Here is a 23253-nt window from a genome sequence, read left to right on the forward strand (position 1 = left end):
GTCGGAGAAGGCGATGGCACCCCCACTCCAGTGCTCTTGCCTGGAAAATCCCATGGATGGAGGAGCCTGGTGGGCTGCAGTCCATGGGGTAGTGAAGAGTCGGACACGACTGAGCGACGTCACTTTCACTTTTCACTTTGATGCACTGGAGAAGGAAATGGCAACCCACTCCAGTGTTCTTGCCTGGAGAGTCCCAGGGACGGGGGAGCCTGGTGGGCTGCCGTCTCTGGGGTCGCACAGAGTCGGACACGACTGAAGCGACTTAGCAGCAGCAGCAGCATACATACAAGTAGCAGTTGTGTCTTAACCTTTGAACAGATGCCAGAGTACCTCTGAGTCCTTAGTTCTGAGCAGACTGTATTCTAGGGCTGGTAATTTTTTTCTTCTTTTTCATTATTATTTCATATTATTGTATATGAGTCATGGGATTAAGAATCAAGTATATGCTGGGGAGAGAAATCTATTCATAGTGCTTTAAGGTATAGGATAGAGACTAAGCTTGCAATTTCCTGGCATAGAAGAAGTAATATATGCAAATGTTGAAACATACATAGATATTATAGCTTTCTGGTTTTGAGCTTTAAAGAAAAAAATAGGTGAAGGAATAGTCATAAGTTGTTCTTGGTCTCATGCTTCCTAGGGGGGAAATGCTTGTTAAAATATAGGTACTGTTGGTTCTTTTTGGAGCTAAATAAAGCATTGGTTCTGGTTTGGTTTCACTCTGCTTTCCGAACTTCGTCCACCCCCTTAAGATGGAGGATGATAAAAAACCTACAGAGTACCTGTTTCATGATGAGTTTGAAGTAGAATGGTTGTATAAAATGTTATGTTTTGTAGCCCTTAATGCAGAGCTTTATGGCAAGCTGCTGCTAAGGCGCTTCAATTGTGTCCAACTCTGTGCGACCCCATAGACGGCAGCCCACCAGGCTCCCCCGTCCCTGGGATTCTCCAGGCAAGAACACTGGAGTGGGTTGCCATTTCCTTCTCCAACGCAGAAAAGTGAAGTCGCTCAATCGTGTCAGAATTGTTGCAACCCCATGAACTGCAGCCTACCAGATTCCTCCATCCATGGGAATTTCCAGGCAAGAGTACTAGAGTGGGTTGCCATTGCTTTCTCCTGTGGCAGGCTATCGTTGCAACCCCATGAACCGCAGCCTACCAGATTCCTCCATCCATGGGAATTTCCAGGCAAGAGTACTAGTGGGTTGCCATTGCCTTTGCCTATGGCAGGCTAATGCTCCTGATAGATGACTGTCATTTCAAACCAGGAATATGAATGTAATGAGTAGTTGCATCCATTTCAAACACAAATAAAAGCCTCCTAAAAATCCACAATTAAAATTGTGAAAGATAAAAATATCATTTAAAAAGATCTAATAACCCAAGCCTTATTATCACAGTAAATCTCAGTAGGATAGAAGCTGTTCTCTGCCTTTTAACACCATTGCTCTGCATTGTAGGATGATTCATATGCCATAATATTTCTTCTGTCTCAAACACATTATATTGGTTTAATTATGTTCTATGAAAAATGTAAGCTCCAGATTAATATATTTATTACTACATAATTTTCACAATTTATGAAAGTTTCTTTGGCATCTATACATTATGGTATATCAGTAGAAATGTGTGTTTTGTGAGCATTCTGAACTACAGGGCAGCTCTGACTTCAGAGTGGAATAAGCTCCTTTTTCTGTCAAATTTTTCTTGAATAAAATTATGCATTAATACTTTGTAATATCATACAGGTATTATCTCTGTGGCATATTTATAAGTGAGAATCAAATAATTGCTGATAGTATTTGTTTCCAGTGGAGTAACTTCTAACAAACAGCTTTTCCCATTAGGTAGTTGAATCATTTGGCCATTTGAAGACAGGTATGTCAATTTATGGACTTCCCTGGTGGCTCAGACAGTAAAGCGTCTGCCTACAATGCAGAAGACCAGGGTTCAATCCCTAGGTCGGGAAGATCTCCTGGAGAAGGAAATGGCAACCCACTCCAGTATTCTTGCCTGTAAAATCCCATGGACAGAGGAGCCTGGTAGGCTACAGTCCATGGGGTCACAGAGAGTTGGACATGACTGAGCAAATTCACTCACTCACTCATGTCTGTTTATAGGTAATTTTTGTATATAGCCAAATGTATAATTTTGTTCACATCGGGAGTATGACAACAATTTAATGAAATGAGTTAATATCTTATTAGGGTATACTTTTCTTAATACATTTAGCATTTAATTTTCTTTAATGAGGAGAGGTAATGGCCTATATAAACTCAGACATTTAAAAGTTACTCAGATGAACTTACCTTTTTTTTTTTTTTTTTTGCATTTGAATGTGCTTGTGTTGAGTTTTTTGCTTATTATAAAGCTACAAATAAGCCTCAGTGTGAATATCCAGTACATGGAGTAATCCCCCAGCTTCTGTTCTCCATTCATACCTGTGGTGGATTCATTTTGATATTTGGCAAAACTAATACAGTTATGTAAAGTTTAAAAATAAAATAAAATTTAAAAAAAAAAAAAAGAAAAAAAAAATTTCTCAATAGAGGAAACATACCTCAACATAAGAAAGGCCTTATATGATAAACCCACAGCTAACATGGTATTCAGTGGTACAAAGCTGAAAGCTTTTCCTGTAAGATCAGGAAGAAAGCCAGGATGTCCACTTTCAGCACTTTTGACATATTTGCTGTCCAAGTGAGAGCAGTTATGCAAGAAAAAGGACATCGAAATCAGAAAGGAAGAAGTAAAACTGTCCTTGTTCAAGTAACATAATACTGTATATGAAAGTGAAAGTGTTAGTCGGTCAGTGTTGTGTGACTTTTTGCAACCCACCAGGCTGCTTGGCCTGGAATTCTCCAGAGAAGAATACTGGAGTGGGTGGCCATTTCCTCCTCTAGGGGTGAAAGTGTTAGTTGCTCAATTGTGTCTGACTCTTACTCCTAGAATTCATAAATGAATTCAGTAAAGTTGAAGGATTAAAAAAAATCAGTATACAGAAGAATGTGGCACTTCCACATACTAATATCAAACTGTCAGTGAAACTAAAAAACCAGTTTCATTCACAAGTCATCAAAAAGAATGAAATAACTTAGTAGTTACTTGTGTACAGGTCTTTAAACTCCTTGGTTAAACTTACTGCTAAGACACTGATGAAAGAAATTGAAAATGACACAAGCAAAGGGAAAGTTATACTTTGCACATAGATTAGAAGCATTAGTATTGTTAAAATGTTTACTACCAAATATTATACTACCCAAAGCAGTCTATAAATTCAGTGCATTACTATCAAAATTACAGAGGCACTTTTTGCAGAAATAGAAGAAACAATCCTAAAGTCTGTATGGATCCACAGAAGATGCTGAATAGACAAAGCAGTCTTAAAAGCAAAGTTGGAGGCGCCCTGATTTCAAATTTTATTACAAAACTGTAGTAATCAAAATACAAGGGTACTGGACTTAGACATACAGATCAATGGAGCTGAATAGACAGAACAAAAATAAACACGCATATGTGATCAATTAATTTGTGACAAAGGAGCCAAGAATAGGTGTTGGGGAAAGGAAAGTCTTGTCAATAAATGGTGTTGGGAAACTGGACAGCCACATGCAGAGGAATAAAACCAGACCCCTACCTTAGCCACACACAAAAAGTTAACCCAAAATGGAGAAAAGATTTGAATTCAAGACCTGAAACTGTAAAACTCCCAGAAGAAAACATAGGTGGTAAGCTTTTTGACGTTGTTCTTGGTGATAAATTTTTGTATTTGACATAAAATGCCAACGCAAAACAAGCAAAAATAAGTGGGGTCTGCATCAAACCAAGAAGCTTCTGCACAGCAAAGGAAACCATCTACAAAATGAAAAGATCATCTGAATGGGAGAAAATATTTGCAAACCATGTATCTGTTAAGGGGTTAATACCCAGAATAAGGTATTGGCGCACTGTGGTCCATGGGGTCGCAAAGAGTTGGACACGACTGGGCAACTGAACATCAACCCAGAATAGGTAAAAAAAACTCATACAGCTCAATAGCAAAAACAACAAATAAATGAATTTGAAAAACAGGCAGAGAGAAATGGGTTAATGGTTTGAACAGACACTTCATAAAAGAAGATATAGAAATGTCCCAAGAAACATTTAAAGTTTAGTCATTTGGAACATGTAAATTAAAACCAAAGTAGTTAACCCATAGAAGCCTATTAAATATGCTCAAATTTCAAAGAAAGGTGACATTAAGGTTAGGACAGGTATGCAGGAAAATGAGTCTTCATATATTACTGGTGGAAATGTTAAATGGTGTCTTCAATTTCACTTCTGGTTATTTATCAAAAAGAAATGAAAATGTGTGTACATACAAAGGCTTGTCTTTGAATATTCATAGAAGTTTTATTCACAAATATACCTCTCTGAAAGAAACAATATAGTGTCCATAAACAGGGGAATATATAAACAAACTGTGAAATATGCATACAAAAAAAAAAAAAAAAACGAAACAACAAACCAGGCAGAGAATCAGGAGAGACATTGTTCTAAAGAAAGATACAAGTGGTAGTTAAGTCACTAAAGCCTGGTATACACATACTCTATGATGCAGCATTTTCAAGAAAATTTTCTTACCCCTTCAGAGGTCAATGGAGGTAAATAATTAGGCAAAGGCACCAGTGGACTGTTTTTTAATAATATTCTACTTGATCTCAGTGTTAGTTATAATGGTGTATTCATGTTAGAATTCATTAAGCTGTACCCTTTAAATCATGTCCATTTTTGTCCTTTTTTATTTTAGTAAATAAGATACAAGAGTAAACTTGTAGTTTAATTATAAAAATTTAAATTTCCAAATTAGAGTGGTAAAGTGCTGGACATTTCCATTATTAAAGTAAAAAAATAAGAAATACCATTTATACTTATTTTAGAGAAAGAATTTTAATAATTCTAGGCCATTTTGCACTGTCAAAGTTTATTTGGTATTTTATTATGTTGTGAGAAGTGCCCACAGTTCTGTGTGTAATTATAAATACTGTAAACACATCTGTCACTACTTCAAATGATTAAGCAAGTATACCATGTTTAAGCCTGCTTTTGTTTTATTGAACCATTTCTTAGAATCTTGAATAAATCATGTATTAAGATGAATTTTTAAAAACTTCTATAACAAAGCATACGTAATATAGCTACTGCTATTTAATTTTAACTTCTCATTTTAAAATTTGAGCATTTTCTCATGTGTATGTAACATTTGTCACACTGTAGTTTATACCTTTCCTTATTAATGCATTAAATCACCAAACCTAGTGTGGATCTAGTAACTACTGCAGATTTGAAGTAGTTAAGAGTATAAACAAATGTTTTGAGATATCCACTGTAACTGTTGTAATATGAAAATGTTCGAGTATGAAACAGGTGCTGTTAAAACTATTGTGATCTGTCAACTGCATACTTACCAGACAGTGAAAATGAAGGTTTGTTTTTATCTCGTTTAAGTACCTAGATCTCCTTCCACCCCCGCATTCTATGCATGGCCTCTTGGAGTCTGTTCTCTGTTACTTGAACCATTTCTACTCTTTTCTGAGACTAACACCCCCGCTTGGGTACTGGTCTCCTTCCTGCTCTGCTTGCTATTCAGTGACCGTGCACCGACAGTCTGCCGTCTTTTTCTGTCATCCTTATTTTTTCTTTTATTACTGAACCTTTCTAATTAGCAAGGCACACAGCTCCTTAATTCATCCTGAAGGGACATATTGCTGTTTTCCCTTCCAGAAACTGTCCTATTTACATGATCCCTTTTATAGCAAAACTCTTTGAAACAGTTGTCGACGTTGTTTCCTTCTTTTCTCATAAGGCTTTTGTCTCACTCACTGTTCCACTGAAAATGCTGTAGTCTAGGGCACAGATATTTTCCAGGGACATAAATTCAGATATTAGTTCTGGGTTTAGTTCACATCACTGGTCTTGCGTCAGTATCTACACACCTTTTCTCTTCGTCCACAACCACTTTCTTGTGTTCCAGGGGGCCACACTTCTCTCACTGCTACTTCTTAATCATCTTTGCTCATTCATTTGTTATCTCCTTCACTTCCTACTTTGGAGGGTCTTCTGGATCTTGCTCATCCTCTCTGTCTATATTTACTTAATTGGTGTCCAGCTTTAAAGGCGGTCTATTGTGTGTATGTTAAGTCGCTTCAGTTGTGTCTGACTCTTTGTGACCCCATGGACTGTAGCCCACCAGGCTCTCTGTCCATGGGATTTTCCAGCTAGTTAAGAAAAATGGAGTGGGTTGCCATGCTTTGCTTCAGGAAATACTGTCTATTATTGAGTCCTGAATTTTATCTTGGGGCCAGATCTCCCTGTAAACTCCAGACTGATAAATCCAACTTGTTCATCTTGCATCTCTACCTGGAAGCCTACCAGGTGTCTCAAAACAGACTCCTAACCTTAGTCCCCAAACCTAATTGTCCCACACCTTTGATTTCTCAGCTAACTGCAACTTTATTTTTTCAGTTGTTCAAGTCAAAAACCTCAGTCTTTTCTCACCACTTCTTTCCTCCTATACCCCACATCTAATCTCAGAAAATCCTCTTGGTTCTTGCTGCAAAATACATCTAGATTCCAACAACTTCTCACCATACTTACCACCTTTAAGGTCTAATTATTTCACAGTCCACTTCTTGCAATAGCATTTGAACTGTATCCCAGCCTCCACCTTTACACACCATATGGTTAATTTTCCAACCCAGGGGCTCTGGATCTGGCCTTGCACTACTCACCAACCTTATCCGTTTCTCCTCTCCTCAGCAACTGTCCTTCAGTCCTCTGGGCTTCTTTACTGTCTATTAATACGCCAGGTATTCTCCTTCAACACAGCCTGGCTCACTGGCTCTTCCCTCTTTTCCCAAGTATTTTGCTGGCTTGTAGACATCTTCAGATGTCTGCTGAGAGCTCCACTGTCTTGGAGAGGCCCCTGCTGACCACTCATAAGTACTGCAATCCTTCTCTCATGACTTTTCTCCTTCCCTACTGTTCTTCAGTTTTCATTGTCTCTAATTATTTTGGATTTCCCTAGTAGCTTAAATCGGAGAAGGCAATGACACCCCACTCCAATACTCTCGCCTGGAAAATCCCATGGATGGAGGAGCCTGGTGAGCTGCAGTTCATGGGACCGCTAAGAGTCAGACATGACTGAGAGACTTCACTTTCACTTTCATGCATTGGAGAAGGAAATGGCAACCCACTCCAGTGTTCTTGCCTGGAGAATCCCAGGGACGGGGGAGCCTGGTGGGCTTCCGTCTCTGGGGTCGCACAGAGTCGGACACGACTGAAGCGACTTAGCAGCAGCAGCAACAGTAGCTTAAATGGTAAAGAATCTGCCTGCAATGCAGGAGACTTGGGTTCAGTCCCTTGGTCAAGGAAGACTCCCCTGGAGAAGGGAATGGCTACCCACTCCAGTATTCTTGCCTGGAGAATCCCATCAACAGAGGAGCCTGGCGGGCTACAGTCCATGGGGTCGGAAATAGTCAGATAAGACTGAGCGACTAACACTTTCATCATAAAATTACTTAAATTTTTTTTTTTTTTTTTTTACTACTTTCTCCCTATAGAATGCAAGCTCCATGAAGATAGTGTCTCCCTTGTATTTTTGTTCTTTGTTTTATTCTCAGCTTCTTAAACAGACCTAGGGATCAAAGCCAGGTCTTCTGCATTGCAGGTATATTCTTTACCATCTGAGCCACCAGGGATGCCCTCTTGAATATATAGTCGGTTCTTGGTATATAAATGTTGAATGAGTGAAGGAGGAATGCCTACTTATTTTTTATGACTCAGGGCACATGTCACTTACTGAGGATCTTCATCTAAGGGTAGGGATTATTTTTACCTTATTCATTGCTATATTCCTACTGTCCAGTGAATAATTGTCAAATGAGTAAATTAGACTGGAAAGGCTTCATAGAAAACCATATATAGACCCAAATATAAAGAGGTTGGCTCCGTAGGAATCTTAGGCAGGTGTGGCATTAACAAGATGTAGATGTAGCCACTGCCTACAACATGGATGGACCTGTCATTATCATACTAATCAGAAAACAGAAATATATGGTATCACTTACATGCAGAATCTTTAAAAAAATGACACAAATGAACTTATTTTTGAAACAGATGTTGAAAAAAACAGTCACCAGGGAGAAGGGCTTGTGGGGAGGGACAGATCGGCAACTGAGAATTGACATGTACACACTGCTGCATTTAAAATAAATTACCAACAAAGACCTATTGTTAAAAAAATAATTTAAAAAGCTCAACTCCAAATCTGGGTAACCTTGTTCCTTTTTACCCTCACAAGCTTCTTCCTTATTCTTTATCTCATTGGGTGGCACTACTGACTGTACACTGTTCTTCAGATCAGCAACTCAGAGGTTAATTTTTTACTATTTTCTATCACGTCAATCAATCAATGAAGTCTGTTGATTCCATTTCTTAAATATTTCTGTTTATCTAAATTGCTCAATTCTGTCATTACTATGGAATTGTTCCCTTGATACCACTGTTCTCCATGGTATCCATGGAGATACCAAGGGAACATTTCATGTAGAGATGGGCATGATAAAGGACAGAAATGGCAAGGACCTAACAGAAGCAGAAGAGGTTAAGAATATGTGGCAAGAATACACAAAAGAGCTGTACAAAAGCGGTCATAATGACCTGGATAACTACAATGCTATGGTCACAAACCTAGAGCCAGACATCCTGGGGTGTGAAGTCAAGGTGGTCTTCGGAAGAATCACTATGAATAAAGCTAGTGGAGGTGATGATAGAATTCCAGCTGAGCTATTTCAGATCCTAAAAGATGATGGTGTTAAATTGCTGCACTCAATATGCCAGCAAATTTGGAAAACTCATCAGTGGCCACAGGACTGGAAAGGTCAGTTTTCATTCCAATCCCAAAGAAAGGCAATGACAAAGAATGTTCAAACTACCACACAATTGCACTCATCTCACATGCTAGCAAATTAATGCTCAAAATCCTTCATGCTAGACTTCAGCATTATGTGAACTGAGAACTTACAGATGTACAAGCTGGCTTTAGAAAAGGCAGAGGAACCAGAGATCATATTGCTAGCATTTGTTTGATCATAGAGAAAGCAAGGGAATTCCAGAGAAATATCTACTTCTGCTTCATTGACTACACTAAAGCTTTTGTGTGGATAACAACAAACTGTGGAAAATTCTTAAAGAGATGGGGATACCAAACCACCTGACCTGTCTCCTGAGAAGCCTGTATATGGACAAGAAGCAATAATTAGAACTGGATATGGATCAACGGACTGGTTCCAAATTGGGAAAGGAGTACGTCAAGGCTGTGTATTGTCACTTTGCATATTTAACTTATATGCACAGTACATCACGCAAAATGCCAGTCATTACAGTGCTTAAGTAATGACTTAAGCTGGAATCAAGATGGCAGGAGAAATACCAATAACAGATATACAGATGATATCACTAATGGCAGAAAGCGAGAGGACCAAAGAGCCTCTTGATGAAGGTGAAAGAGGAGAGTGAAAAAGCTTCCTTAAAATTCAGCATTCATAAAACAAAGATCATGGTGTCTGGTCCCATCACTTCATGACAAATAGATGAAAAGTGGACAGACTTTGGATGAAAAGGACAGTGAAAGACTTTATTTTCTATGCTCTAAAATCACTGTGAATGGTCAGTGCAGCCATGAAATTTAAAGACACTGCTTCTTGGAAGAAAAGCCCCAAGAAACCTAGTTCAGTTCAATTCAATTCAGTTGCTCAGTTGTGTCTGACTCTTTGTGACCCCATGAACCACAGCATGCCAGGCTTCCCTGTCCATCATCAACTCCCGGAGTCCACCCAAACCCATGTCCATTGAGTCGGTGATGCCATCCAGCCCTCTCATCCTCTGTTGTCCCCTTCTCCTCCTGCCCTTAATCTCTCCCAGCATCAGGGTCTTTTCCAATGAGTCAGACCTAGACAGTGTACTAAAAAACAGAGACACCACTTCACCAACAAAGGTCCATATGATCAAAGCTATGGTTTTCCCAGTAGTCAGTATGGATATGAGAGTTGGACCATAAGGAAAGTTGAGTGCCAAAGAATTGATGCTTCTGAACTGTGATGCTGGAAAAACTCTTGAGAGTCCCTTGGCCAGCAAGGAGATTAAACCAGTCAATCCTAGGAAATCAACCCTGAGTACTGATTGGAAGGACTGATGCTGAAGCTCCAATACTTTGGCCACCTTATGGGAAGAACTGACTCATTGGAAAAGACCCTGATGCTGGGAAAGATTGAAGGCAAGAGGAGAAGGGAATGACAGAGGATGACATGACAATGGACTTGAATTAGAGTTAACTCTGGGAGATAGTAAAAGACAGGGAAGCGTGCTGTGTTACAGTTCATGGGGTCGCAAAGAGTCGGACAGGACTTAGTGACTGAACAAGGCATGGAATTGGCCACTCTAGTCTCACAAACAGTTTTGTGTATCAGCCTCCAAACTGATGTCTGTGCCTCAAGTTACACTTTTCCCCAGTCTGTTCTCCACAGTGTGGCTAGTACCATCCTTCTAAAATACAGACTTGATCATGCATTTTTCCACCACAGTTAGGAATATCAATTGAAGCAGTAAAAGAGAAGGAATATAGATGGGTAAAAGTAAAACCAGAAATATATATAATTTTAGTGCTGATTTAGTGACCACAAGGGTTTGATCCTCAAAAAATTCAGAACTCGAATTTTAGAGTGTCTACTAAAAACAAAAATGTCATTTGCTTATACTTGAAATATGTTTATTCACTAGGTACATCTTTCCCTGGATTTTAAAATATACTCTGCCTTTCACACTACTATATTATAATCTACAGGATATTCGACTTTCATATATTCTTTAAATCACTGATATGATCTTCTGTAAACAAGAGATAGAATTTATTTTTCTCATATAACAATTTCCCACTTTTTATGATATTTTAGATGGTACATCATTCTCTATGTCACTCTGGGCCTAGTATTCTAGTGCACCGTCAAAGTTTAAAGTGCAAGTATTCTGTAAAATCTTGGCTTTCAGAAATATCTCAATCCAGGCAAAGTCTGGAGGTCAAATCTGGCTTTTAAGAAGTTTGTGTTAAATTCAGAATTATTATCAAGAAAATAGGGAAAGGATTCATATTAATCTTTATAATCTTGCTATATCATTTTCATTTTCTTCTGAAATGCAGTGGTTGCCAGGAAGTTATGAAACAGAATCTGGATTTATTTTCTGGATTTAAAAACTCTCCATAATTTCCCCCATCCTGCTGTTTCCCTTTGGTATCCTCTTACCTGCTTTAGAAATTGTGCAGATCTAACATGTTTAGATCCCTAGTCACATTGCTTAGTTCTGACCTTGAATCTTTGTTGATACATCTCAGCTACTTGCCAGAGGCAGGCAGCTCAAAAACTGAGCTGGGCAAGTTCTGAGACATTCAGAAGCGTTTTAACCTGAAGACACATTTTAGTCTAAAGATGCCCAAGTTTATAAATTTAAGCATAGCTGATTTAAACAAAACATGCTTACATTTGAGTTATAGAGATTGACTGACTTCCAGTTTATACTCTCTCCTCTACCCTCTCTGTAATGCCTCAGATTTTTAAGATTAGTTTTCCAAATACAGCCTTTCTTGCTGGATCTAGCAGTTATGTGGTTTCTATGAATTATTCCTGGCTCTATCTAAAAGCATCATGCTTGATCTATGCTTTTAACTGTGCTTTACCTCTGGTTAGGACATATGAGATTATCAGTCACCATGCCAGATGCTTTATATATGTTACCCAATTTGGTTATTAATATATGTCTTAAGCATAGTTGGTATCACCATTTTATAGATACCAAATCTGCCAACAGAAGAATAAGTTACTTACCAAAGGTCCCATAATTAGTAAATGAAAATGCTTTTAACAGATGAGCTGATATACATGGTATTTGAAAGTAGTTTCATGACCATTTTTTAAAGATTGCAGTGTTCCCCCATTTCTTAGTTTGCATGGTATAACACTGTACCCTGTCTTTTCAGTGTATAGTCTTTGCTATGACTTCTGGCCAGATGTGGAATCACATCCGTGGACCACCATATGCTCATAAAAACCCACACAATGGACAAGTGGTAAGTGCATGTTCTAAGCATCAATATTATGAACTTGAATCCTGTTTACATGGCAGTCAGAAATTTAATATTTAGTAAGAAAGAGTTTATTTGTAAATCTAAATATATGTTCCATTTTTTCTCATGTTCCTCCACTATGTACATACACACATGCACATGTGTGTGTGTGTGTGTGTGTGTGTATATATATATATATATATATATATATATATAAGCATATATATTTTACGGTGAGGACTGCTTTGGCATAGATTAAAAAAAATTCAGTGTACCTACCATACCAAATATACACACATAAATTATTTTTTCAACTTTGTAGACTGCTATGGCAATACTATGTAATGCCCAAAGAGGAAATAGAAACAGTTTAACGAGCATCCCAGCATTGGTAAATTTAATTTAGTTCAGAAGAGATTAAATGGTAAATTTAATTTAGTTCAGAAGATCATTAAAAACTCAGGAAAACATTGTATTAGAATGCCAGGAACAGTCTGCCACAAAATTCAAAGTGAAATTGGCGTGCAGTTCTGTCAGTAGCAGAGCTGACTTTAGTAACTGCTACTGTCTTATTGCCTTCCCTTTCCACCGAAAATGGCCAGTGGCACATGTTACCATAGATCAGCTTTACAAAATACCATCTCTGAGGCTTAGTATTAGAGGTTACTGAAGATTATTAGCTGTTTTAAAATGTGCCTCTTTTCTCTAGCTTTTTCTTTATACAGATTTTTGAGGGAAGAATATAATGATACCCCTTATGTACTCATCACCAAGGTTAATGCCACTTCCTAACCTGTCGTGTTCCATCTATTCTCCTGCCCAGTACTCTTTACCTGCTGTAGGATTCTTTCGAAATAACTTACCAATATCATTTCATTTACACATAAGTATTTCAATAGGTATTTATAAAAAATAAGATTATCTTTAAAAATCTAATGATAGCACCACACAATCACACATAAAATGGTAATAAAGTCTTAATTTCTGAAATTCGGTTCTGAATGGAATACTGTTATTCTGTGGCAAATAATGTTACGATTTCTCTATAAAGGTATAATGTAAGCTTGTGAGGTTTATTCTTCATTGCTTACAGTACTTCACATATCTTTAATATTAAAGAAAGCTAACAAGTTATTCGTTTCTTCTTCCTAAATTGATTGTGACTTTCTTTGAACTTCTTTGTGGAACTGTAATTTAGGGATATAATTCATTTTATTTATTGTATTCTCCCTGGTGACTCAATTAAGTTTTAAGGGCTGGTTGCAGATAAGCAGAGTTGCAGTCACTGATACTACATATTATAATAACCAGTTTGGTCTCATATTGTCGTCACCATTTTCAGATATATTCTATAGGTATCTAGGATATAGAGTCAAAGTTAGACTCTAAACCAGATATGCTTTTTGTTAGATGTACTATGTATTTTCGAAATCTGTCACTACTTAGAGAAGTAATTTCAGTATCTCAACTCTTCAGAATTAGATTTTACAGAAAAAATAATGGAAGTAATTATCAAGCAATAAATTGTCCCCTTTTCTTCAAGTCTTCCTGACTGTCCTTTTTGAGAATGTGGTTGTTTTCTCTTCCCTCCCCTAAATTATCCATACTCACTGTCACCCTTTCCTCTTTAAATTTTTTCTCCTTTATCACTTAAAACATGCTATATGATTTGTTTATTTTGTGTTACATTTGTCTTTCTTTTGCCAGGACCCCAGTAGGATATAAGCACTTCACAAAATGATTTTTTTATATCTGTTTTAGTCCCTGATATATTCCTATTTCATAGAGAAGGGCCTGACACAAAGATTTGATCACTATGGTGTCAGTGATAAGTAAAGTATAAATTTAGGAAATCTTACATTTTTATTCCTGCCTCTTAATATTCTTCTAAAATAATATTCCTTAGGTAAAAATAAATAAGCACTGCTTTTTGTTATTGTTTATTATTGGCTAATATATCTGAAAAATAACCTCCTCATGAAATGTTTTAGCTTGTGTAGGGGAAGAAAATACAATTTCCCTCTACTGTTCTGACTCCCTCTTTGGCTGAGGTCCCTGTAATAAAAGAGAATAACAAGAGAAAACCAAATCTATTAACATGTATACCTCATGTATACATGGGAGATATTCAGAAAATTTTCCCTCTACTGTTCTGAGCCCCTCTTTGGCTGAGGTCTTTGTAATAGAATAACAAGAGAAAACCAAATCTGTTAACATGTATACCTCATGTATACATGGAATATACTCAGGATAAAAAAAAAAAAGACCACCACTCAGAAGTGGCTTAGACCTCAGGCTTAAGTACCAGCTTTGGTTAAAGACAGAAAGAAAAGTACTGAGGGAGAGTCAGTTATGTGGAGGTGACTAGGAAAAAGAAAGATTAAGTTTACTATGCAGATAGAATTTAGTAGGTACTTTGCAGTTGATAAGGAGCTAAAGTTGTCTCCAGGGGTTAGCCTTTGTCCTTCCTGGTAGAGAAAGGAGAAGGGACACCTTTGTAAATTTAGGTCCTGCTTTTAGGGAGATGGGAGAAGACAGAGAACTTTTCTTGTATCTGCTTTATCTCAGTGCCTTCAGCTTAAAATAAATTCTTAGGCCAAAGTGGCATATTAGAGTGTCATATGCTGTCATCCTTCATTCTCATTGTCATCTTCTTACCATTTCAACCTTTACTTTGATAAATCATGAAACTCTAATCCCTTTACATGTAGTTTATTGGAGTAAGCTCCAAAAAAGTTTGCACTAACAGTGACAACAGCATGGATGCCATCTATTGCTAACTGAATATATGCTGGGCACTAGACTTCACAAATGAGTCCTTTAGGCCATTAGATGCATAATGCTAAAGCACATTGATTATAGTTAAAATATCAATATATGCGGACCTAAGTTAACTCCAGTCAAGTGGGAAATCCTAAGTAGCTCTCCATTAATACTCCCATTGTAATCTTCATTTGCATCCTGAGACTCTGCTGCTTTGCAAAGAAAGAAACTCCATGTTAGTGTATTTGTACTGTCCCTTGTCCCCTATATATGTGCTGCTTTTGGTTCTTCCATTCCCGCCCGGAATTTCTATCAAAACATGCTCATCATCAACCACCACCTAATTTGCCATCCCTCTGAAATGCTTTATTTAATTACATTAGAAATTCTTTTTTCCTTTACCTACTTATAAACATGTAGTTATCCCATTTATGTATCTCTGCATTCCTTTATCATAATCCTTAAATATTTTATGTATCTTATTTACATTAGTCAAATTCTTACCATTGAGTTTCTTTTAAGTTGTTTTTCATCTTTACACTTACATACAGCTGGTCCTCAATAAATGTTTTCTTAAAAGATTATAAAGACACTAGGAGATGCTTTCTTAAACTGGATTATCTTAATTCTTTCAATTTATTTTTTCTCACTAGTCAGAAGAGTAATAGGATCAACATGTCCCTGTTAATTTAGCATAAACCAGTTAGTAACCTTAACATGATAGGAACATTTATTTAAGGTTCAGATTAGATCAGAAAGAAATCTTCTCTATTGATTTAGACAATTTTTTATCCTGTTCCACATTGTTGTATTACTGTTTTGTAGGTAGACAATGGCATGGCCAGTAGGTAGAGGTCCTGTGATGGCCCAGAGGAACACTTTACCTTCGTATGTTAATGAAAAATACATACATTGAAAGTGCATATAACTTTTAATGTGTATATTTTAGCTTTTCAGGACCTTATCTTTTCAGCACCTTATCAAAAGTTACAGAAATGATGAGACTTATACCTATAACCAAGATATTCAAAAAGATGAATTTCGTCCCAAACTCTCCACCCTCTTCTGTTTTAAAAAATATATTTTTTCTTATATTTGAATAAAGTATTAGGATTGAAGGGAAAAAAATCATGAAAGTCTTGGAAATATAGGAGGCTTCTTGGTACAAAATCAATTGCTTGAATGTGCTCTTGGCCAGAGATGTGGATCCAGTTTTAGACTGATGTGAGATGTTAATTACTAATCAGTGCAGACAAAGGCAGGTTTAAAGGGGCAGGTTAAAGTTGTCCCTTGGTATATAGCTCTCTACTTGTTTTAAATTTTAACATATTTTAGAAAAACATCCCTTCCTGCATTCTTGTATGCTTAATGTCAACGTATACTGAAACAGAAAACTGTGGTTTAAGTTTTATTGAATTGATCTGCATAATAATGTGTTTTCCTGTTACTGAACAAAATAGAAGATTAACTTTGCTTTATAACATCAAGTGGTTACTGGCAAAGAATTATACTTTAAACAATGCTTGTCCATTAGAATAATAATAGTGAATAGGTTTTTTTTTTAATAATACTTCAGTTCAGTCCCTCAGTCCTGTCCTACTCTTTGCGACCCCATGAATCACAGCAGGCCAGGCCTCCCTGTCCATCACCAACTCCCGGAGTTCACTCAGACTCACGTCCATCGAGTCGGTGATGCCATCCAGCCATCTCATCCTCCGTCGTCCCCTTCTCCTCCTGCCCCCAATCCCTCCCAGCATCAGAGTCTTTTCCAATGAGTCAACTCTTTGCATGAGGTGGCCAAAGTACTGGAGTTTCAGCTTTAGCATCATTCCTTCCAAAGAAATCCCAGGGCTGATGTCCTTCAGAATGGACTGGTTGGATCTCCTCGCAGTCCAAGGAACTCTCAAGAATCTTCTTCAACACCACAGTTCCAATGCATCAATTCTTCTGTGCTCAGCTTTCTTCATAGTCCAACTCTCACATCCATACATGACCACTGGAAAAACCATAGCCTTGACTAGATGGACCTTTGTTGGCAAAGTAATGTCTCTGCTTTTCAATATGCTATCTAGGTTGGTCATAACTTTCCTTCCAAGGAGCAAGCATCTTTTAATTTCATGGCTGCAGTCACCATCTGCAGTGATTTTGGAGCCCAGAAAAATAAAGTCTGAGACTGTTTCCACTGTTTCCCCATCTATTTCCCATGAAGTGATGGGACCAGATGCCATGATCTTCATTTTCTGAATGTTGAGCTTTAAGCCAACTTTTTCACTCTCTTCTTTCACTTTCATCAAGAGGCTTTTGAGTTCCTCTTCACTTTCTGCCATAAGGGTGGTGTCATCTGCATATCTGAGGTTACTGATATTTCTCCTGGCAATCTTGATTCCAGCTTGTGTTTCTTCCAGTCCAGCGTTTCTCATGATGTACTCTGCATAGAAGTTAAATAAGCAGGGTGCAATATACATCCTTGACGTACTCCTTTTCCTATTTGGAACCAGTCTGTTGTTCCATGTCCAGTTCTAACTGTTGCTTCCTGACGTGCATATAGGTTTCTCAAGAGGCAGGTCAGGTGGTCTGGTATTCCATCTCTTTCAGAATTTTCCACAGTTTATTATGATAGATGTGCTTAAATTTTAAGATACAACTTGAAAATTAGCACTCTCCTTCTTCGGTAATTTCTTCATATTTTAACCTATATTTCTGAAAAGAAATTACCATGTAGTATTTGCGTTTTTGAGAATAACTATAATTAGGCTATTTATTTCTTTCAGTGGTATGGAATAAAATGACAGAATGAGTATCTTATGAATATTTATATAGGAATTTTGTAATTTGGCATTAATTGTTGATGACCAGTGCACATTTAGTGGAGTAAGGTATATGAAACAGTATTTTTATTGTTTTTCATACTTGTAACATAATTGAATAACCATTTATATTTTAAAGATTTATTTTTAGGCAGGTACTACACATAAATAACAACTAATTGAATTCTAATTTTTGTTCATTTTTCCTGAATTAGTTTTTAAAATGTTTTGCTTCAACTATTTGTCTTAGATGGTTTGAGAAACTGTATTAAATTGTTTATAAAGAATTATTTCAATGTTAAAGTGAATTAACTTTGTTAATACTTTAAAATTATATTCAGAATGTCTCTATGGTTTCTAGAAATAGTTGGGGGATTTTTTTCCCCCTTTTTCTTAAGTTGGTTTCTAAATAGAATTCTGAATGATGGTGAGTTCTTCCATGCTGGACTTTTAAAATATGCTGTTTTTCCTGTGGGAGTTTTTAATGGGTTTTGGCTTTTTATATCTAGTTTGATACCTTTTAGGCATAATGCTGTGAGATCAGAGAGCAGATATTTTACAAATGAGGAAAAATAATAGTCTAAGTAATAGAAGCCAGAATTAAAATGGTGGATCTCATAATGTGATTGAGAGTCATTCGGAGACTTAAGTTGATAATAATTACAGTAAATATTTTTAAATACATATTTATAAAGTTTAGACATAAATATTATTAATAGTAATGGGTTAGTATTTGGTCCTTGATGCTAAAATCTATTTTAAATTTTTGACAGAAATTCCAGGAAGTCTTAGGGCCCTGAGCAGTCTATGAATTCAAATTGGTACCTACTATTTTCTGCATGGAGATGGACTAATATAAATAAGGGTGAAATTTCATGAAAGCTCCATAACCTTGACAAACATAATCCTTTTAAATAAAATGACCTGGTGGCTCAGAGGTTAAAGCGTCTGCCTACAATGCGGGAGAACTGGGTCGGGAAAATCCCTGGGTCCAGAAGATCCCCTGGAGAAGGAAGTGGCAACCCACTCCAGTATTCTTGCCTGGAGAATCCCATGGACAGAGGAGTCTGGTGGGCTACGGGCCACAGGGTCGCAAAGAGTTGGACATGAATGAGTGAGCGACTTAATGCCTAATAATACCCTAGAGGTTTAAAGATACTGTTTTTCTCTATTATCTGATTCCTCTCATTATTCTTTGAAATATGAATTTTGACTTTTTCTTTCAGCTTTTGCTTTTGAAGTTTCTGATCTTAAAATTATTAATAAGTTCTCATTATGAAAATCTAGAGTATTATTTAAAAAATAGCTATCAATAAATGCTACCTCTTTGTAGTTGTCATGTCAAAGAGAGAGAAAGCACATATTTAAGCAAACTGTCTTCTTATAGGTAATAGATTAAAGAGAATGTTGTTGAAACAAACTGTCAAGTTATGAGAAATAGGAGATGCAGAACATTCAATGCCAGGCTTGTCATTCATACTATAAGCAGAGAGTTTGAAAGGCCACTGAGAACTGAATGGCCTGTTCTTGCATCAATTAAATACCATATAAATACCATACAAAACCTACGCACATACACACAGTTTAACACAGAGAATGGGTCTATGTACATTCCTGAGACCACCTTACCTGTCTCTTGTGAAACCTATATGCAGGTCAAGAAGCAATAGTTAGATCCAGACATGAAACAATGGACTGGATCAAAACTGTTAAAAGAGTATGTCAAGGTTATATATTGTCACCCTGCTTATTTAACTTATATACAGAGGACATCATGTGAAACGCTGGACTGGAAGAAGCACAAGCTGGAATCAGGATTGCCAGGATAAATATCAGTAACCTCAGATATGTAGATGACACCACCCTTATCAGAGATACCAAAGGAACATTTCATGCAAAGATGGGCTCGATAAAGGACAGAAATGGTATGGACCTAATAGAAGCAGAAGATATTAAGAAGAGGTGGCAAGAATACACAGAAGAACTGTACAAAAAAGATCTTCACAATCCAGATAATTACGATGGTGTGATCACTGACCTAGAGCCAGACATCCTGGAATGTGAAGTCAAGTGGGCCTTAGAAAGCATCACTACGAACAAAGCTAGTGGAGGTGATAGAATTCCAGTTGAGCTGTTCCAAATCCTGAATGATGATGCTGTGAAAGTGCTGCAGTCAATATGCCAGCAAATTTGGAAAAGTCAGCAGTGGCCACAGGACTGGAAAAGGTCAGTTTTCATTCCAATCCCAAAGGCAATGCCAAAGAATGCTCAAACTGCCACACAATTGCACTCATCTCACACGCTAGTAAAGTCATGCTCAAATTCTCCAAGCCAGGCTTCAGCAATATGTGAACCGTGAACTTCCTGATGTTCAAGCTGGTTTTAGAAAAGGCAGAGGAACCAGAGATCAAATTGCCAACATCCGCTGGATCATGGAAAAAGCAAGAGAGTTCCAGAAAAGCATCTATTTCTGTTTTATTGACTATGCCAAAGCCTTTGACTGTGTGGATCACAGTAAACTGTGGAAAATTCTGAAAGAGATGGGAATACCAGACCACCTGATCTGCCTCTTGAGAAACGTGTATGCAGGTCAGGAAGCAACAGTTAGAACTGGACATGGAACAACAGACTGGTTCCCTTATAGCTGTCTGGTGAAATAGTCGGGGGATGTTTGGGCTGTGGAACTATGCATCATACCACAGGGGATGAATTCCCACCCCCACCCCCTGCCTCGGGACCCTTGGTAATTTCTGGATTCCTTTTGGTTGTCACAAGGTGGGGGCATGTGCTCTCTACTGGCACCAAGTGTTCAAGGCCGGGCATGGCGCGCAGCCTCCCGCAATGCAGCGCCTGTGGCTCTCAAGGAGGAAGCACCTGGCCCGAAGGTCAGCGTTGAGGAGAAGCCCTGTTTCAGAGCTGTGAGAACCTTAAATATAATTTTGTCCTTATTTTGAATCCCAGAAAACCATCCCATATAGCATTTATACCTAAAAGATGACTTTCTTTAAAATATTATTTTTTTAGAAATCGAAGTAACCCATGAGTGCATAGGATCACACTAACCGAATGTTTGGGATGGCTGTGTATATTGAATTCCGTCACTAAGTATGACTTATATGTCAGTGTTTAGGCTACAGTTGTTTCCTTTAATCTGTCTTAGTAAATAAACATGGTTTAACCTTGGACATTTTGTCTATGCTTAAAAAGAGGTGCTTACATAAGAGAGTAAAAATGACTCTCAGGCCCACAGAGTCATTTTTATGTCTTTGTCCTGAAGTGTCCAGCGAAGAGAAACAGAAGGAAAGGAAACAGGGTTGGTTTCTTCCCAAATTCTGCCTCTTACCAGCTGTGTCCTTGGGGGGAAGTTACTTGGTGACTCTTTTCTTATATAAAATGAGTCTAATACTGCTCTTCTTACCTTGTATTTGTGAGGTACAATATGACAGTAGATGTATAAGCACTTCTCAAAGTTGAAAACACTCCAGTCTTAGTTTGGATTCATCCCAAAACAGACCCCAAGACAACAACTGAGTTGAAAGTAGTTCATAGGGAGGTGAAGGAAACGTGGGAGGGGGGTGGGAAATTGAGTTCAGGAGGGGACGGCGGTCAAAAAAAGATGCTTTATCCCAGCAGTAAGCGTTGTGGGTCCTGAAGCCTAATACTGCTTGGGGGTCTCTGGGAACCAGTGCAGAACACACCCAGTGATTTTCCTGTCCAAGTGGTGAGGGGACCTAAGCTCTACACCTGCTTTTATCAGTCACTCGTTGAGTGCTGTTTCCTGGAGAAGGCATTACTTGCCCACACTGGTGGACCTCAGGTATTAAAGCCCCCCAGACACAGAAACGCAGGTGCTGCTGGGGGGAGTCGGGCTGGGTTGCCAGGTGGTGCCGTTGTAGATGGTTTGCACCACTGCTTCCAATAATGTGCTAAGTTTATTCTTTGTTAGTAGATTCCAAAGCAGAGGAGAAAATCATGAAGAGGCCTAGTTTTCAACTGGTGTTTTTAATATACCATTCTTTGGAAAAAAAAAAAAAAGAACGACAAATAATAACAATGTCTCACCAATTATGGATAATTTTTAAAGTCAATGTAGTGTTTGTCTTGTAGACAGTCCTCTAGGGAAAAGTGTAAAAATATATTCATACTTACAAATATCTATCAGAAATGGTTTTAGCCTATTATTTGTTCCTTTATAGAAGACTGGTTACTGATGCTGTTAAGGGGGCCTGTGTTTTGCATTGTATTGTCCGGAAGGGGACAGCATTGCAGGCTTCTCGGCCATCTACCCAACACTGCTCATTTGCCCTGGGATCAGCATATATATACTCCTTGGGAAACACTGGGCAGAGTGGTGCAGAGTTCATGGCCATCAACAGAATCAACATATAATGGGCCTGTGTCAGCTCTGAACTTCTGATTTAGCTTTAATAGTCCCGTTTTCTGACTGAACTGAGATAATTGGATCAGACAAGCTTAAAAGACCGAGGCATATGCTCTTGGGTCTGCATTTAGCTATCAGCTTAGCAAATATGTACTTGTAAGGCTGGTGACCATTCCCACTTTCATATATTAATTGTAAAATAAAACATGTCTACAGGATCTAAAAATGTTATCAGAGTTTCACTGCATTGAACTGATGTGTAAATGAATACAAAGAATGGAAAGAAAATTAATAGTGCAGGCAGTGTGATACTATGCTGATTTGCCAGTTTGTTTTGTTTGTCATTATTAAGTTGCTATATAGTGGCCAAGTCAAGTACTAATGGTTTACTTAACAGCATGAAAGTCATCACAAAAACAGCCATTACTGTGTAGCCAAAGTGAATCTATATAACTGTATGGTTACATGGAATATTAATACAATTGCTGTTAAAACAACAACAACAACAAAAACCAATAATCTCAAATGACATACATTCAGTAAAATAAAGCTTGTGCCTAGATGATAACTCCTACCGTAAACAAATGTACTGGTCTCTTATTTTTAGGATTTGGCTTTTAGCTGCTGCCTGAGGAATGCTATGGATTTACCATATATACTGCCAATATTTCACTGTATTAGACTTCAGTTATGAATGTAACCAAGAGCTGTGTTCTACATGCATGTGCAAAAGCATTTTGTTGCAAAAATGCATGCTATCGTTAATGATAATATAGCACCTTTTCTGTGTCTCGGGTAGTCTTAGTAGTCTCATACTTTCTCCAGTGCTGCACACACACTCTCATGCCTTAGAAATTCTGCATATGCCACCTCTTTGAGGAACATATGTTTAGTCCTAAATTGAAAAATATATAGGCTTATTTAAACTAACACAGTTAATCTGATCTAGGATATTCAGTAGTTTTATTCCCATCTCTATACCACCAGCAAAGAGATTGTCAACATGTAATGACAAATTTTAAACAAAAATATCAGAAAGATAATATAAAGGTATGCAGAAAACTTACAGTACAGTTTGGAATTGCAATTCTGCCTTTTCATGTATGTACTCCTTTATTTTTCCATCCAATAAATGTTTGTTGAGG

At 37.6% G+C, this 23253-nt stretch overlaps 1 protein-coding gene across 6 annotated transcripts in view; it reads left to right on the forward strand.

The window, feature by feature from the left end:
• TUSC3 (tumor suppressor candidate 3) overlaps positions 1-23253 on the forward strand; it is a 207425-nt gene that overhangs the window by 109367 nt on the left and 74805 nt on the right. For 4 of the 6 annotated variants that reach the window (XM_025279233.3, XM_025279242.3, XM_025279252.3 and 1 more), the window contains exon 6: positions 12071-12160. The exons of 1 other annotated variant lie outside the window; for it this stretch is intronic. In XM_025279233.3, the coding sequence (XP_025135018.1) occupies positions 12071-12160 (90 nt within the window). Of the gene's footprint in view, positions 1-12070; positions 12161-20502; positions 20646-20751; positions 20911-23253 lie in introns of those variants that run through there. One more of the 6 variants, XM_044937925.2, reaches the window with a different exon arrangement.

Source organism: Bubalus bubalis, chromosome 1 (genome assembly GCF_019923935.1).
Source record: "Bubalus bubalis isolate 160015118507 breed Murrah chromosome 1, NDDB_SH_1, whole genome shotgun sequence".
In the NCBI taxonomy this organism is placed as follows: Eukaryota; Metazoa; Chordata; class Mammalia; order Artiodactyla; family Bovidae; genus Bubalus; species Bubalus bubalis.